Genomic DNA, 16,461 nt, shown 5'->3' with positions numbered 1-16,461 from the left:
AACTACAAAGATTCTTGACCAACTACATTGTAGGTTCAATGAATGCAAAGGCCTGGAAATGTGATGCTGCTGCAGTGCCAGGAATACAAGGGGCTACTCTGCCAAGGATGGGAAACACCAGCACCGCACCTGCTGATGTTCAGGGGACCCTGTGGGAATAACTGGGAATAAACCCAGGTTCAGAGCAGGGTAGACATGCACCCAAGTGCTGTTTTATTTCCTGGGCCGCATAATGTGATGTTGGCCTGAGATCACATTTCTACCTGTTTTTAGTGAAAATAATCCACACTATAAAATTACATCACAGGATACAGCACAAGTTTTTTTAAAAAATAATAAATTTAGTAAGAGTTCAAGATGTTGTTTAGAAAAAATTGAATAAGCCAAGGTATTGGCATCAATATTAATTATTATGATGCAGGATATTGCCTTTATCATTGTGGAAAACAGGGTACAAATGAGATACTTGCATATTCACCATTAAAACTGCATGTGATATTAAAAAATACCTCTTTTTTAATTTATTTATTTATTTTTTTGCTTTTTTGTGTCACACCTGGCGATGCACAGGGGTTACTCCTGGCTCTGCACTCAGGAATTACCCCTGGCCGTGCTCAGGGGACCATATGGGATGCTGGGATTTGAACCCGGGTCGGCCGAGTGCAAGGCAAACGCCCTACCCGCTGTGCTATCTCTCCAGCCCAAAAAAATACCTCTTTTTTAAAAAAACTAAAAAAAACTTTTTTGAAAAATTTTAACTATAAAGCAGAAGCACTGTCAAAAAAATCTAATTCACCTTGTCAATAAAGTCTTCACACTGAGTTGGGAGGTTTAGCCCTAAATTCTTTTTGTTTTTCTTTTTGGTCACACCCGGCGATGCTCAGGGGTTCCTCCTGGCTCTGAACTCAGGAATGACTCTTGGCAGTGCTCAGGGGACCATATGGGATGATGGGAATTGAACCCCGGGTCGACTGCGTACAAGACAAACGCCCTACCATCTGTGCTATCTCTCCAGCCCCAAGCCCTAAATTCTTGATATAAGAAATAAGATCATTAGTGCTGCTATTATTAGAGGTTATTGGCTCTAACTATAAAAATATTGTAGTATACATCTGAAGCAAAGCTATATAGTAGACATACATATTTAAGTATGTAATTTATATATATGCAGAAACATCACTGTATCACTGTATCACTGTCATCCCAGTTGCTCATCTATTTGCTCGAGCGGGCACCAGTAATGTCTCCATTGTGAGACTTGTTGTTACTTTTTTTGGCATATCGAATACGGCATGGGTATCTTGCAAGGCTCTGCTGTGCGGGTGGGATACTCTCGGTAGCTTGCCAGGCTCTTTGAGAGGGGCGGAGGAATCAAACCCAGGTCGGCCTCGAGGAAGGTGAACATCCTACCCACTGCGCTATCACTCCAGCCCATGCAGAAACATATGAAAAAATGTATTTTACATATGTATATATATGTATTTAGATATATACATGTATATCTGCATTAGGACAAATCAAATGAATTTACTTTTTTTTTTTTTTTGGTTTTGAACCACATTCAAAACATCCAAAAGTTCTGGGTTCAGGAATCACTCCTGGCAGTGCTCAGGGACCATATTAGCTTCCAGGGATTGAACTCTATTTAGCTACATGCAAGGCAAACATCCGACTTGCTGTCTTTTGCTCTAGCCCCAGAATAGATCACTTTTAATATCTTAAAGCTTGGCATTGTATTCAAAATAAAAATTTACCTTGGTCTAAAAACACTAACACATATACATGTATTTATATAATTATATATTCCTTAGGTTATATTTATATTTCTCTATATAAGTATGTATTTATTCATATATAATATATTACAGATACTTATTATTAAGTTAACTTTGGTTGTATTCAGGAGTCGTTACAAGGAAAAACTGGTAGTATATTATAGGTGGACATCATCAATTCCTTGTGTTAAATGGACTTAGCCCATAATTAAACAATTGAATTACAAATGCAGAATTATTTCAGTGTAATGTAGAATTACATGAACAGAATAGGACCAAAGCATCATTCCTTTTGTACATAGGATCCTTCGAGGAATGAATTAAAAGACGTAAAGACAATGAGAAACAATTCTCTAGATCAGGAATATTGGTGGGAGAAGTAAATTAAGGTCAAGTACATCAAAATAAGAACAGAAATAATACTAAAACATGAAATAGAATATATTTAGGATGAGATGTAAAAGATGAAGTGTAACTGAGTTCTGAATATAAACCTAGTGAAAAATGAGCGGTAACCATTAAAGTGGAGAATATATAATGCATATAACAATTTTGTAAAAGAGTAATATTTTTTATTATTCTAAAAATGGGACTATGTTTAAGCAAAAAAAAAAAGTTTGGAAGAAACAGCTGGATATGTTGATGCTGGATGTCATGTTTTCCTATAAGAACTAGGTTCCTTAGGTACTAGTAATAAGTTAGTAAGTGGGATCAATGTTAGAATGCCTTCATATTTTTGTGGTTTATTGTACTAGAAAGGAATTTGGGGTCAGCAATTCACAGAATATAGAGAAGATGAGTGGAAAAGATAGGAAAAGCAAGGGAAATGCACTTGGTTAGCACAGGCAATGTGGTCAACCAATATTTTTCAGAGCAATTGTACTCAACTAAAAAATAAAATCAAACCTTGTCTACAAATAGAGATAAAATTAATGATGCAGTAAGAGAAAGTAGTGTGGTGTCTACCTACAGTTCTTTTAGTCTCAGAAAAAGATAAGTATATTATAAGTAGCACTGTCATCCCATTGTTCATGGATTTGCTCAAGCGGGCACCAAAAACTCCATTGTGAGACTTGTTGTTACTGTTTTTAGCAAATGAAATACCCCATGGGTAGCTTCCTAGGCTCTGCCCTGTGGGAGGGATATTCTTGGTAGCTTGTTGTGCTCTCCAGGAGGGATGGAGGAATATTATAAGTATAGATTAATTTAATTAAGTGCCTTTGTGTTATGTTTTTAAATAGATAAATGTATTAAAACTGACTGCACAAACTTTAACAATATTTCTCTTCATATTACCTAATATTAAACCTTTAAAGTAATAAAATCTTGTATTAAGGTGTCAAAAATTCACTCTGGTCATTGGTTTAAAAAATGTAATTCAACTATTAGAAAATTTAGCTAAGTACACAACTATTAATAAAATAAAAATTGATTAAGCTAGTCATAAAATCAGATTCAGAGAGCTACTTTGCCCCAAATGAAGAACTCCATCAAATTACATTTTATTCATTTAAAAATCATAGCTAAGAGTTTAAATGCTGAAATTTATTTTATTGGGAAGACTGAAAACTGAAAGTTTCAAACTATGGATGAACATCAAAAAAATTTGCTGCCACACTTTATTAAATATACAGACATTACTTAACTTATTTTGGCCCATATTCTCATTTAAGATATGCAATAATTGAATGAGGATGATGCCTTTGATCTTGTAGTGTCTGGTCATTATAAATCCAATGGCATGTTTAATGCTATAGATTTTTTTTTTAACTCATTAAGAAATCTGAAATTTGGTGGCCATAACAATAGTACAGCAGGTAAGTCAGCCATTTACCTTGCAAGTGAGCGGCCTGAATTGGAATCCCAGAACTCTATATGGTCCCCAGAACCCTGCCAGGACTGGTGCCTGAGCACAGGACCAGAAGCAATGTCTGAGCACAGCTAAGCGTGTCTCTTACCCGCCCTTGCCCCTCCACCCAAAAATCTGAAATTTAGAAAAATCTAATAGGACAGTCCTTTTTGTCACTGTTGTTTATTATTTAGCAATTCTTTTGTTCCTCTATTTTATCTATCTCTCTACACCTTCCAAGACCATCCATCATCTAGCAAAACAGTTATCACTGTTCCTATAAATTTTTCTCAATTTAGCAAATCAATTACTGTGTCTAAGATTTCCAAAAAACATTAATCAATACATACATTAATCATTCTCATTTAAATTCAAAAGTGATTCCCAACGATTATCATATATGTATAAATTCCTTTGAGGAAGATTCTTTTCTGAATTCTCCACATTAAACTGAGAGTCAAATAGAAATTATTAAGTTAAGGAAAGTGAAATTAGCCGGTGATTTGGGGTTTTCAACTTGGAGAAATTCTATGCCTTCTGTAAGTTCAATGTTAGTAGTGATTCTGAAGAATTTATTTAAAATAAATAAGCATAAATATATATATTTTTTTCTTTACGAAAAGAAATTATGAGCCAAAATAAAACTTCTATGCTTCAAATGTGGACAACAGTACAGATTCTGTTTTTAAATTTAAGAGCTTAGGGGCTGGAGAGATAGCACAGCGGGTAGGGCGTTTGCCTTGCACGCTGCCGACCCGGGTTCAAATCCCAGCATCCCATATGGTCCCCTGAGCACGGCCAGGGGTAATTCCTGAAGCAAAAAAAAAAAAAAATTTAAGAGCTTATATGCCACACATTGATGTCCTCATAAGAAACCACAAAAAATAAGAAAGAGCATCCCTATGCAAATGTTATCTGGAAGGACCTTTTCTCACAGTAGAAAAATGACATGTTTATTCTCCAATCTCCAATTTGGCAGATGAAAGAGACCTTAAATTTAATATTTATGCTAAATTCTGTTAGCTTAAGTTTTGTTTCCTCTTGGTTAAGTGCTTCCCCACTCCCATTCTCCCCGCCCCCCACTAGTTGATGAAGTCTCAGGGATAATTAATGAAAAGGCATTATACATAGAGATCATTTTTAAATGGCTCCCACTCACCCAACACATAGTTGCACTTATATTGCGAGCTAATAAAGATAACAACTGATGGCAATGGAGACCACTCAGCTGGGGAGTACAGGCTTCATGTGTTCAAGTCTCTATGTTAAATCCCTGGCACCCCAAAATAAAAATGAGACACATATTTCTATAAATGATCATGTTTATTAATTTATTTGCCGGCCATTTAATTGTTACCATCATCGTCTTAAATTATTCCTTTGAGTGTGTCACCTCAGATAAATTCCTTATGCATTATCAACTAGCAGGTAAAAGTACAAATAGAGTGATGCTATTTAATCCAAACACCCAGAAACATAGGATAAAAATTGGTAAAGTTTTATTGGCAGAAATAAAAAATAATTCTGGAAAAGCATTATCTTAATTTCCTCAAGATTGATGGTGGTAATTGAAAATATGGTTCATCTTAAAATGTAGGTGGCATTAGGTCCCATATTTGAATGCCTAACTCTGATTTTCCTGTCATTTCCATCTGTCTCAGTAGTTTACATTCAGTTTCTGAAGTTTAATGCATCCAGACCTGTTTACATCTTAAGTAAGGATGGGGGGAATCAATAAAATAAATGGAGCCTTTAGCTGGAGAAATTTTGATTGTAAAGACCACAAATATGTTGAATTTATTTTTCTTTTGAAAATTATGAAATGACCAGAGATGCCACTTACTTTTAATCAACCTAGCCAGTAAGTAGTGAAGTTGTCTTTAAGATGGTTCTTAGGATGTGAAACAAAACCTCTTTGTGAACAACTTCTGTGCTTCCTACAAAGTCAATGTTAATTTTATCACTTTAGTTCCCACTGAGTTTTCTAACCTCAATTTTACTGAGCACTTTTTTTTTGCTATTAAATCAATATCAATCATTTGTAAAAGCTACTTGAAGTTCTTCAATTAATAACACTCTTTACCCATTTGCTAAACTAATAATAGTATACCTCAGTTTAGATTGTTCATTTTTCAGGCAGCTAAGAATAGTTATCCCAAAGTTTAGTGTGCAGTCCAGACAGTTTAAGAAGCCACCTCTGCAGACACTGAGTACATTTCACCACTACATTTGCAAATAACTATCACTTTACAAAAATAAATTTTTATTTGGGTGTCATTTCTGGCAGAGCTTTAAGGCTATATTTTCAAAGAGCAAAATTCCAGACTGTTAAAGTTCTACTGGCAACTTCTAACATAAGCTGAATGCTCCCTCCCCTAGGATTCTGCAAAGCCTTAGAGAAATGACCTCATCCTAATCACTTTTTTCCCAGAGTCCTGTAAAATACCTGGCTGTTTTTGTTTGTTTTATTTTGTGTTTTAGCTTTATGGTAATATGTAGAAGCATGTGATGCGAAGAAAAGTAAAAGAAAATAATAAATGTAGAAGTCCGAAGATTTGACTAGAATGGTCATCATATGATCAGTTATAGCCTGCTGGATTCTCCAAAGAGTTGTCCATTCTTCCAGCTAAATATTTTATTTTGTAACTGTAATTTTATCACCAAAATCAAGTATTTAACGCGGATGCTATCATCAATAATACCTACTGGCAAGAAATTAAATGGGGAATCTTAATACTGTGCATATATGTATGAGTTTACATAAATGAATTATATTTTATTGTGTCTCAAATATAACTCTCATGTCCTAGTAAATTAAGTACCCTCCTTTTCTAATTTCTCTAATGTTCCCTCTTAATCATTAACCTTTTAATAAAAATAGCAAAAATAAAGATATTTAATACAATTTGTATTAATAATTTCAATTATTATACCTACTCAAGATTCAATAAACTAACATTTAACACCTTACAAGTAAAGTTATAAAGATAAACCACAGAATTTGTAAATAAACATGAAATCTGAAAATAAAATAAATCCCATCAAACTTTGAAGTGCAAGTGTTTTGAGCTTAAACCTTTAATCAAAACCCTAAAGTTTTACTTCTGTAAGTTATTTCCTAGTAAACCTTGTTATATTTGCAAATAAAGGTAAATTCCAAAAAATGTATGAATTAAGTCACCAAAATAAAGTATTTCAGAATCATTAAATCTTTCAGGAAATCCTGACTTTTAAAGATACATGAACAATCATATACATCAAATCCAATTTAATTTTTAGATCTATGTAGTAGTATAGGAAGAATAAAGTGATTATTTTAAAAGCTTTGTCCTCTTTCATATAAACATATAAACACTTTTCATAATATGTTTTATCTGATTATACTTGTTCAAATGTGCATGTGAAAGATCAATGCATAGTTTCCAAACCTGAGTGAAAAATACTAGTATATGTCTAAAGTTATATACAATGTCTGTGCTTTCAGAAATATCACATTGATTTGGACAACATAATGAGAATAAAGGTTTGAGTAATGGGATACTTTATGGTATATTTTAAAATTCAAATGTAGAAAAAGTTAATAATTGACCCATTTAATCAAATAAGAATGTATGTGCTTATGAAATAAATCTTCTGAGTAATAAGGTTGTCAAATATTTTAAATTAAAATACTTTGAAAAATAGAAGTGTCCAAAATTTATATAAAAGCAACAACATTATTATTTTGTATCATAGCATACTACTTATCATAAACTTTTGAATAGAAAAAATCTCTAAACTTTTATGCATAACTGGAAAATCACTAACTCAAACAATATTGCATTGAAATGAATTTTTCCCCAACACAAATACCAATTTAAAGTCAAGACCTACATGATATTTTACCACTGTAAGTTTTGCTCCTTGAAGACAAAAAATATATACTTTGCAAAACACTTTTCCAATTGGATTTTGTGCATTACTGATGACTAGAGTTTATGATAGACAGAAAGTCCTACAACTATTTTTCCGTGTTTCTGCATCACTTATTAGGGTTTCGGACTTACACAGCTATGCAAAGAAAGAGTACAAAGAGGATCATAACAAAATGGGAAAATCTATGTGTGTTTAATTTATTTACAGAAATCTTTTCACTGATAAGTAAACAATAAAATGACTTAGAAGACATAACAGAGAGATATAAGCTGTGACAATAAAACAGGTCTCCTTATTTACTCTTGTTATGTAAATATACCATATCTAAATCAACTTTTAATTTATGGGCTTTGGCCTTGGTTGTTATTTTATTTATGTTTCTCTCTTCCTTTCAGTGATAAGACTAGTCACCAATGTCACAGCCAGGAACTATAATTTAATGGTTAATGGAGAATTAATCTTTCCATTTTATGGTTACAATCAATAAGGAAAATGCTATTATGACAATTCTCACTCAAGATTGATGTGCTACTATATTTCCCCTATCCAATGGTTTACTATTATTAAAAATAGACAATATGGTTAAATAAAGAGAATTTTAAACAAATAATCATCTATAACTATTAACTCTACAAATACAAATTAAGGAATTTCTACGCTCCATTTTCCATATTTTTTATTGTGAACATTTGCCATTTGCGTAAACCTATAATCATTATACCACTGCTTAAAAAATAGATCCTAAATTCCCATGAAATAATATGAACATAAATTTAAAATTTGAATATTTAATACTGGATTTTTAAAATCCACAGCGAGGTCTTAGCAGTGCTATTCAGATCTAATATTTAATGCTATTCATTTTCATATTTAGTACGTAAATAAAATTTTACATAAAATAGGTATCCATCCATTCTAATTTTTACGTTTCAATTTTTATTCTTCATTTTATCCACGAATGTTTCAGTAATAAGCCAGCTTCATACTGAAATTAATGTTTTGTTAGAATTTTACTGAAATAATTTAAGAACACTCATGTAGGTCATTGCTATTCCAAATTTTTTTTTTTATGTCAGGTCATAACTTTAAAGTGTTACCATCATAAACTAATCTATCACACCAAGAAAGACTGATTTTTTTTCTTGCATTCCAATGACTTGACATTTAATTCATTCAGTATTATCCTGCATAATTAAGAAGCAGCAGATCATTTTAGTTCTAAAACAAATACTAGAAATCCAGTAGCAGAGATGATAGAAATTAACTTTTTCAGAAATTATTATTGGCATACTCTGGGAAGAAATCAGAAAATAAATATACAAATTAGAGACAAGATATTATCCTGAATTTATTTAAACATTTTAATGTAATACCTGCTTGTCATTCTATACAATCAATATTCATAATTTGGCAACAAATATTTTCTGACTAGAATCCGTTTATGATATATTGGCAGTTTCACTAGAATTCAGTATGACTCAAACCTGAATAATACATTACACTAAATGACTCCTTTTAAAGATATACTTTAATTATAATCAAGTGTTGTCATATTCACTCAATACATTTAAATAAAGAATATTTTCATATTGATTAGTTATATTAACTCCATAGAAACTAAAGATGGGATTTGGTTGTTTTAACTGAAATCTAATTTGGTTGTTTGAACCGAAAGTCAGCAGATAATACCTATTACATTACTTAGAAAACAATAAAATGTATTTGAAGTTAAGTAACCAACACTATTTATAGACTTTTGCGCCCAAATCGTCAATTGTATAGATTATTTTAAGTATAGTTGTAAATTTTTGTTTTAAGAGTCTCTTTGAAGATATGGCAGATGTTGACTGGCAAATGACATTGAAAACCATAGCAGACTCAAAACAATTTAATAAACATAAAAAATACAATGCTCTTCTACAAACTTGGTTATTTTCCATGGTCAATAAATTGTAGCGGAAGTCAAAGTCAATAAATATTTGTTTCTAAACATTTAAGCTTCTTTTTGACTTTGTTTGTGTATATGTGTATGTATTGTATGGGAAAGGAAATTCATGTAATACACACTGAAAATGTTACATATTGTATTATACCATCATTACCATGAGTAAAGTTCAGTTGCCTTTTAGCACTTACCGCTGTTTAAAATCTATTAGCATTTTATATGGTCACGCACAAGTATGTATTCACACAAAATTTCAGCTTTATATCCAAGACACAGGATTTTAGTTATGACTTTACCCTAAATTTATGAATTACATTGCTCTCAACTATAAAGATATGGTAATTACAAATTGTCCAACAAAATGCATAGATTTCTATTCTGTGTGATGTGATCTTCATTGATATACTTCTAAAATAGTAAGAGCTTTTTATATTTTATAAATAACTAAATTTTTATATTTTGTAAATAACTAAAACTACTACAAGTAAAATAATACGTATATGGGTTAATAATACAAGATGTGTAGTGATTTTCTTCATTGTTCTAACTTCTATGAGCTCAAGATGCTCTTAAAATATCATGGCAGGAACTATGAGTATAAATAATGTGAGACAAAAGCAGTATCATCATAGAAGAAACAATACTTTTAGTTGAACCTATCAAAGAGAACTAACAAATGCTAACATATTACATTGTAAAATTGGAAGATTGAAATTTTCTCTTAATAAATATACACATATTTACCAGAAGTTCTGTGATAATTCCATTTAGTGAGACAAGAATTTTTTAAATATCCCATCACAGGAAATGCTCATGTTAACTTCCAAGTGATTCTAGAAAATACTAGCTGCACTCCTTAGTCAAGATGCAATCTATTCATAATTGATTTTGCATCTGATGCAAACTTTTGTGCTTCTATTTTTTCTTCAGTACTCTATCAGATTCAATATGTACAAACATAATTTACAAATATATATGTATAATATGTATATTTTCCAACCAAGAGGTTAGCACTATGACTATTATTTTCTTAAGAGAATTATCAAAATGTCTTAAGGTAATACGTCCTAGGTTTTATTTTTCCTGGCCCCCATCCACCTCCAAAATAACATGTATCTATATGAAAATACACTTTGCCCTAAGAACTAAAATACATTGGTTCTGTCCAGGAACATTCCATCATACAGGTGTTGCAGAAAGCAAAATGAATATAAAGAACTTCTGGTAATTGGGAAAGTATGCTGACCAACCTGAACTGAAATCGGTATTTTATTATAATATATATATGCATATGTAGAGGTAGATATCAAATTGAATCTATCAACTCACTGTACTCTCAAATTGTATGTGTAAATGAGGATGGAGAAACCTCACCTTGATAAACTTTTCAACCATAAGGGCAAAAGAATTTTCACTTATGGAGAAAATTCTACTCACTAATAGGTGAGTAGACCCTATTTTAAAATGATATCTGCTCATGACTTTCATACATACAAAGTAATTTGTGATGACGCATTAAAAATTCCATGTGATGACCATGGAAAGTAAGTTAAACTTTCAGTTTGTTACGAAAGACGCCATTCTATACTGTTGGTGATGAACAGTTGACGTCTTTGACGCAAAGAAACTCAAAATATACGCTCAATCATTTATGTGGGGTTCGACCTACAACATTATAAGCGATAAACATTTTTTTTCAGTTTTTCTAAGTAGAATAGGGAATACCTTCTAGGACTATTAAATCAATTTCACAAAGGGAAAAACGGAAACGAGACCTTTTAAAAAGAAGAAACGAAGATTGTACAATGGCTAGAGGAAACTAAAGTGACAACCCCCATTCATTGTAAATCATTTTTCAACAATTTAATACAAATCGATAAAAGTTTGCCGGGAAAGCTATGGTTCCTCTGGGATGCTACTATTCAGTTCCTAGGCTTTGCTTTCAAGCATCCCTTTCAGGAAGATTCCCCTTTTGCCAGACTACCCAATTGATTCCCAATTGATCAGTCCCTCTGGGGAGCGCTCTAACATGCCAGCCTCAAGCATTTGAGAAACCAGCACCATTCGCCTCGCTTTTTGTAGTTCAATACTTATCTCCTGTGATACTAGCTTGGCGTAGGATTTTACACTTTTTGGAACTCAACTTTTCTTATAAGATTAGCACCTTCTACTAAGAACCTTCTTTCTTCAAGATTGACTATTATTTTTCCTCTGGCATACTTCTTGCGATCTGCTGCATGCCTAGATTATATATCTTCTTCCTCCGAGAAAAGAATTCTTTTTTTACCATTTGGATTAGGATGCTATTTAAAGAACTCTGAAATCATTATTTCTTTGTGAATTAAAAAAAAAAACAACAATATACCAAAAACCTTTTTTTTTTTTTCTTAGACGCCCAACCAAGTGACTTTGCGAGTTCCAAAGGTTGTGCAACAATTAGGAAATCCAGTTAATCACTGGGAGAATCAAATCTTTCGGAGTAGGGACGTGCAAAGGAAAAGCCAAAGGGTGGTACCCGCAGCACAACGCACGCACGCCGAGGTGGACGCGGCAACCCAGGGCGCGTTCCCCCTCCCCAGCGTTCAGATGGAAGGTCACGCTTCCCAATCGATTTCAAGCATACTGTCACTTGTCCTTTATTCTCGACTCCTGCTAAACTACTTTACACTTCGGAGCGTTTAGCGCGCTGGCTGCAAAAGCTACCCTTGGAGAAACACGTGCCCCCCGGGGGGAAAAAAAACACAGGTCCAAAGCGGGGTCGAGAAATTTGGCACAGGGGAATCGGGGAGCCCAAGACAGCTCCCACCTTCCCTGCCGCCTCTCTCGAGTGCCAGAACAGTTTTCCGTCACCATTCGGTCCCCAATCCCCTCCCCCCACCCCGCTGGGTGCCCACTGCGACCTTACCCGAGCTGTCGCTTTTCCTCTTGCCGCCACTTCTCTTCTCCACCTCGGCGGGTGACAGCGCCTGGCGGCCGTAGTCCCCTGGCGCGCACGCAGCCCCGGAGGGGGTACTGGAGCCCAAGCTGGAAGAATTGGAACACAGGACCGGCGGGCTGCTCCCCAGTTCCGGGGGCCCTCCCGAGTCCGGCTGCAGGCAGAGGCTGTGGCGAGCTGCGCTCGGGGGGGAGGACATCTGCGGGAGGTGCCAGTTGGTCTGCAGCGCTTGGTGCTGCTGCTGCTGGTGATGGTGATGGTGGTGATGGTGGTGGTGGTGGTGCCCCCTGTGATGCTGGCTGGCAAACATGCCCTCCTCGTTGGGGTATCCTGCGATTATGCAAGACGAGGAAGAAGTGGAGAGCTCGGGGTAGGACATATGATCGGATCTTCCATGGAGGGCGAGGGAGGACTGGGAGAATGGGTGCAAGCCTTGCGCGGTGGCGTGAGGGCTGCGCAGGCAGCCAAAGAGCGGGTGTTCCATTGCATGCAAGTCTCGGGTTCCAGGCAGCAGACTTGCCGACGGTTCCAAACGCCACCACCCTCTGTCACTTTTCACTGGATACCTTGTGACTTTTTCCCCCTCCCAACGTCACAAGTCGCTCGTGGCTCGGCGAGCTCGGAGAATCCCGGTGCTAAGCACTAGCGGCCAATCTCCTTTACATCTAACACTGGGGACCTGAAGGAGCTTCCCTCCAAACTACTCAGATGTCAAGAGTAGGAGAGGTGGAAGCCAAAAGAAGGTGGTCCCAGAGAACTGCTTTCAGGGGGAAACGGCTCTGAGAGGTTATAAATAGAGTGTAATGTGAGCTGGGGGCTGGCTTAGGAGCCCAGCGCTGACCACATGCAAACTGCCTCCAAAACTCCCGCTCAGTCCGCGCCACGCGCTCCCAGTTCCACTTCCTAGCCCTGGCTGGACGCACACGGCGCGCCCACGCCCGCTGTCCCTGCCAGCCGTCCCGACTGCAAGTTGCACCCTACAGCTAACAGCTCCCCAGAGACCATCAGCTCTCCCCTCCCGTCCCGGGGCGTAGAAGGGTGGGGTGGGCCAGGGTGGGGGAAGTCCAGCGCACTGCTGCGCGCGCCAACCCGGACCTCGCACACAGTGTCCCGCCGACTCGCGGCTCTCGGGAAAGGAGAGAGGTCACTCTGGGAAGTTAGGGGTGCGCCTAGTGTTTGAAGAGCGTGAAAGAAGCAGTAGGAGAAAGGAAAAAGACTAGAGCACGCTGGAAACGCGCTAGAAGCTTCCAAACTTCACATCTCATAGTAGCCTGGGCGCAGCGCGCGCCTTAACATCTTGCAGCTGGTGTCTGTGGGTGGGTTGTGAATAATCTCTGACTCCCTGACTGAGGTTGTTGCTGGGACCTGCAGGGTTGGCTGGAAGGGGTCATTCTCGGCGCGGAAAGCAGAGAGACCCCGAAAGGCAGATGAGGAAGGAAAAACCAAGAGGTGACAGTTGCTGCAATTGGGGTCCTTGCAGCCTCACCTGTGATGCTAGATGAGCTTGACCTTCCCCAAGCTTTCCGCAGAAGTCCTCCATCTCCCCTTGGCTTTTGTGGTCCCACTCAATGCCCTTGCTATAAATCCACCTAGGACTTCTCCAGAATCACCAGCGGTCCTGAACGATTTTGTTCTGGGCAGTAAGATGTGTAAAATACACGCACCTTGCCAATCTTCCCCCACCTCTACCCCCCACACGAGCCAGCTCGGGTCTCAAGTCGCCGCATAAAAAAAAAAAAACCATCTTCTCTTCCGCTCAAAAATCAAATAATCGCACGGCCTCCTCTCACCAGGATTCCATTTACACTAAACACTAATATCCTTAAAAATTCACTGAACTTGGGTGCTCTCTGGCTCTCCCAGATCACAATCCTGCATCATAGAAAATGAGAGTCGAAAATGCTCCACGAGTTTATCAGTGACACGGACAGTCAGCCTTTGATTACAGCCATTTGTTGGAAGGGTGATACTGTCTGCTGGGGGCAGACAACATTTGCACAGGGCAAGCGAACTATGCGTCCTGAGCTGCTGGAGCGAAGAAGCTCAGCCTGGGCGTAGAGAAACTTGGACTTTTCAGTAGTGAATCCGTGCTACCTATCAGAGGAGGGACCTTGAATGAGCCACCAGCACCGTCACTCCATTATTTTCATTGTCTCAGGTGTCCAGAGGGTGGGGGCTAGATCTTTGAAGTTGTTAATGGGATTAATGAGTAGCAAACTGGGCCAACCATCTGGTTTGAATTAAGAAAAAAAATATTGATTAATCTTTGAGAAGTGTCCCCAAGGCAAAACATTTTCACTTGGCCCCCTCCCCCTTCCCACACACACCTTACTATCTCTCTCCCTTTTCCTCAAGTCATACGCCAGAATAGTTAATTTTCCAATAAATCTTAACATCCGTGTGAAAGATAGTATTGTTTCCCAATGCTAAGAGGTGGGGTGGGGCGGGGGGGGGGGGTGATCAGCAAATCTAAGATTTGTAAGTGCTGCCTTCTTTAACGGAAATTGAGCCCTATTTTAAGGGAAATTAGTTTTGCAGACTTCGTTTTAAAGAAGTTAAAACTTTTGTTCACCAGCTGCTCAGCTTTTCAGTCTGGGTCTGAGCTGGAACCTGCTTACAAGCATTTGACGGTAAGACTTTCTTTGTGAGTATTTGGGGTCTCTAATATGTTTTTAGACTTCGAAAAGGGGGGTTCTTCAGGTTGCACGTTTCTAAGAGTTTTAAGTCCTGGCAGGACGGCGTCCAGGACTTAGATCTTAAGAATATTTCTTACTGCCACTCCCCACGCCCTTGGCTCTTTAAGGATAAAAAAAAAAAAGGATAAAAAAATTCTTCTAATATTGTCGGAATTTTTTTCGAAATTTCATTGTGTTTATGGTTTCAATATGTGCTCTGATATTAAAAGTTGAAGTACAAAGAGCAGCACTAAACTTTCCAAACTCGGGTAGCTTGTTGAAGGAGTCTCGCTGAAAGTATTAAAAGACTTCATCCAAAGAGAATTTTAGGCAACCACCTCAATAAACAGTAACCAGTAATATTTAATAATTGAGTATTATCTACTAAAAGCATTGTGGAAAATGCCAGACAAAACTAACGGAAGATACACTTGATCTGTGGACATTCATTAAAAAAAAATCATAAAGCATCTTTTGGTTTGCATTTTAGTGGTTTAGCGAAACTGAGCAACTGAGAAATAGATGGATTTGGATTTAAGCAGTGTGTTGCAGGTAACTAGCAACTAGTAAATACCGCACTTCTGAGCCCTAGAAGCTGCCACTTGAACATACCTTGGAGACTGCTGGTTTCTCCTCACTCACCACTTTGGATATAACTATGTAATGAAAATTCTCTTCAACCTGCTTCAGCCAGCTTCTGAACGGTGGTACCAGGAAGTCCTGAAAGGGAATGGGGGGGGGTGGGGCAAGGAGGAGAGAGAAAGAGGGGTTTCAAAGGGACTCCTTCCTTTCAAAGACAGACCATTGAAACAAAGCTGTTAGGAAAGGTGTGTCTATGTGTGCCTCTCTGTGTGTGCCTGTGCTTATTAAATCACAAAAGATAAGTAAGAAATATAAAGTCTAAATTTCAAATCTAAAGAATAATATAAGGAAAATATTTGGGGGGAAAACAAGTGCTAATCATAGCATGAAGTAAAATTCCTCCATTATAAATTTCCAAGTTTATGATTTCATAAAAAATTTTCAACATATTTATTTCTTATAATATTGACTTATTTTCTAGGCCATAATGTTTTTTTTTTAATGTAATACTAATAGAAAAACTTCTCCCGTTTTTTGCATTAGCTAGGTCAGTATATCCATCTCTAAAAAATTCAATATTGAAAGATGTGTTTATCTTCCATGGCAAATAAGATTATGAAAAATTATAAAATTTATTATAAAATTTCTATTGCACTCATTTAATACTATATATGGTATTTATGAGAACAATATAATTGAATTTTCTCAAAAATATTACATTAGTTCTAATACTTCATGTCAAATTTTAATGTCAAGGAACACATAATAGGGATTAAATGTATGGA

At 36.6% G+C, this 16,461-nt stretch overlaps 1 protein-coding gene across 1 annotated transcript in view; it reads right to left on the bottom strand.

The window, feature by feature from the left end:
- MEOX2 (mesenchyme homeobox 2) overlaps positions 1-13,149 on the bottom strand; it is a 68,185-nt gene extending 55,036 nt beyond the window's left edge. The window contains exon 1 of the mRNA XM_004602228.2: positions 12,390-13,149. Within this exon, the coding sequence (XP_004602285.1) occupies positions 12,390-12,903 (514 nt within the window). The 5' untranslated portion in view covers positions 12,904-13,149. The remainder of the gene's footprint in view (positions 1-12,389) is intronic.
- Positions 13,150-16,461: the final 3,312 nt, after the last annotated feature.

This window comes from Sorex araneus, chromosome 1 (assembly GCF_027595985.1).
Source record: "Sorex araneus isolate mSorAra2 chromosome 1, mSorAra2.pri, whole genome shotgun sequence".
NCBI classification, from domain to species: Eukaryota; Metazoa; Chordata; class Mammalia; order Eulipotyphla; family Soricidae; genus Sorex; species Sorex araneus.
This window is presented reverse-complemented; position numbering and strand designations above follow the sequence as displayed.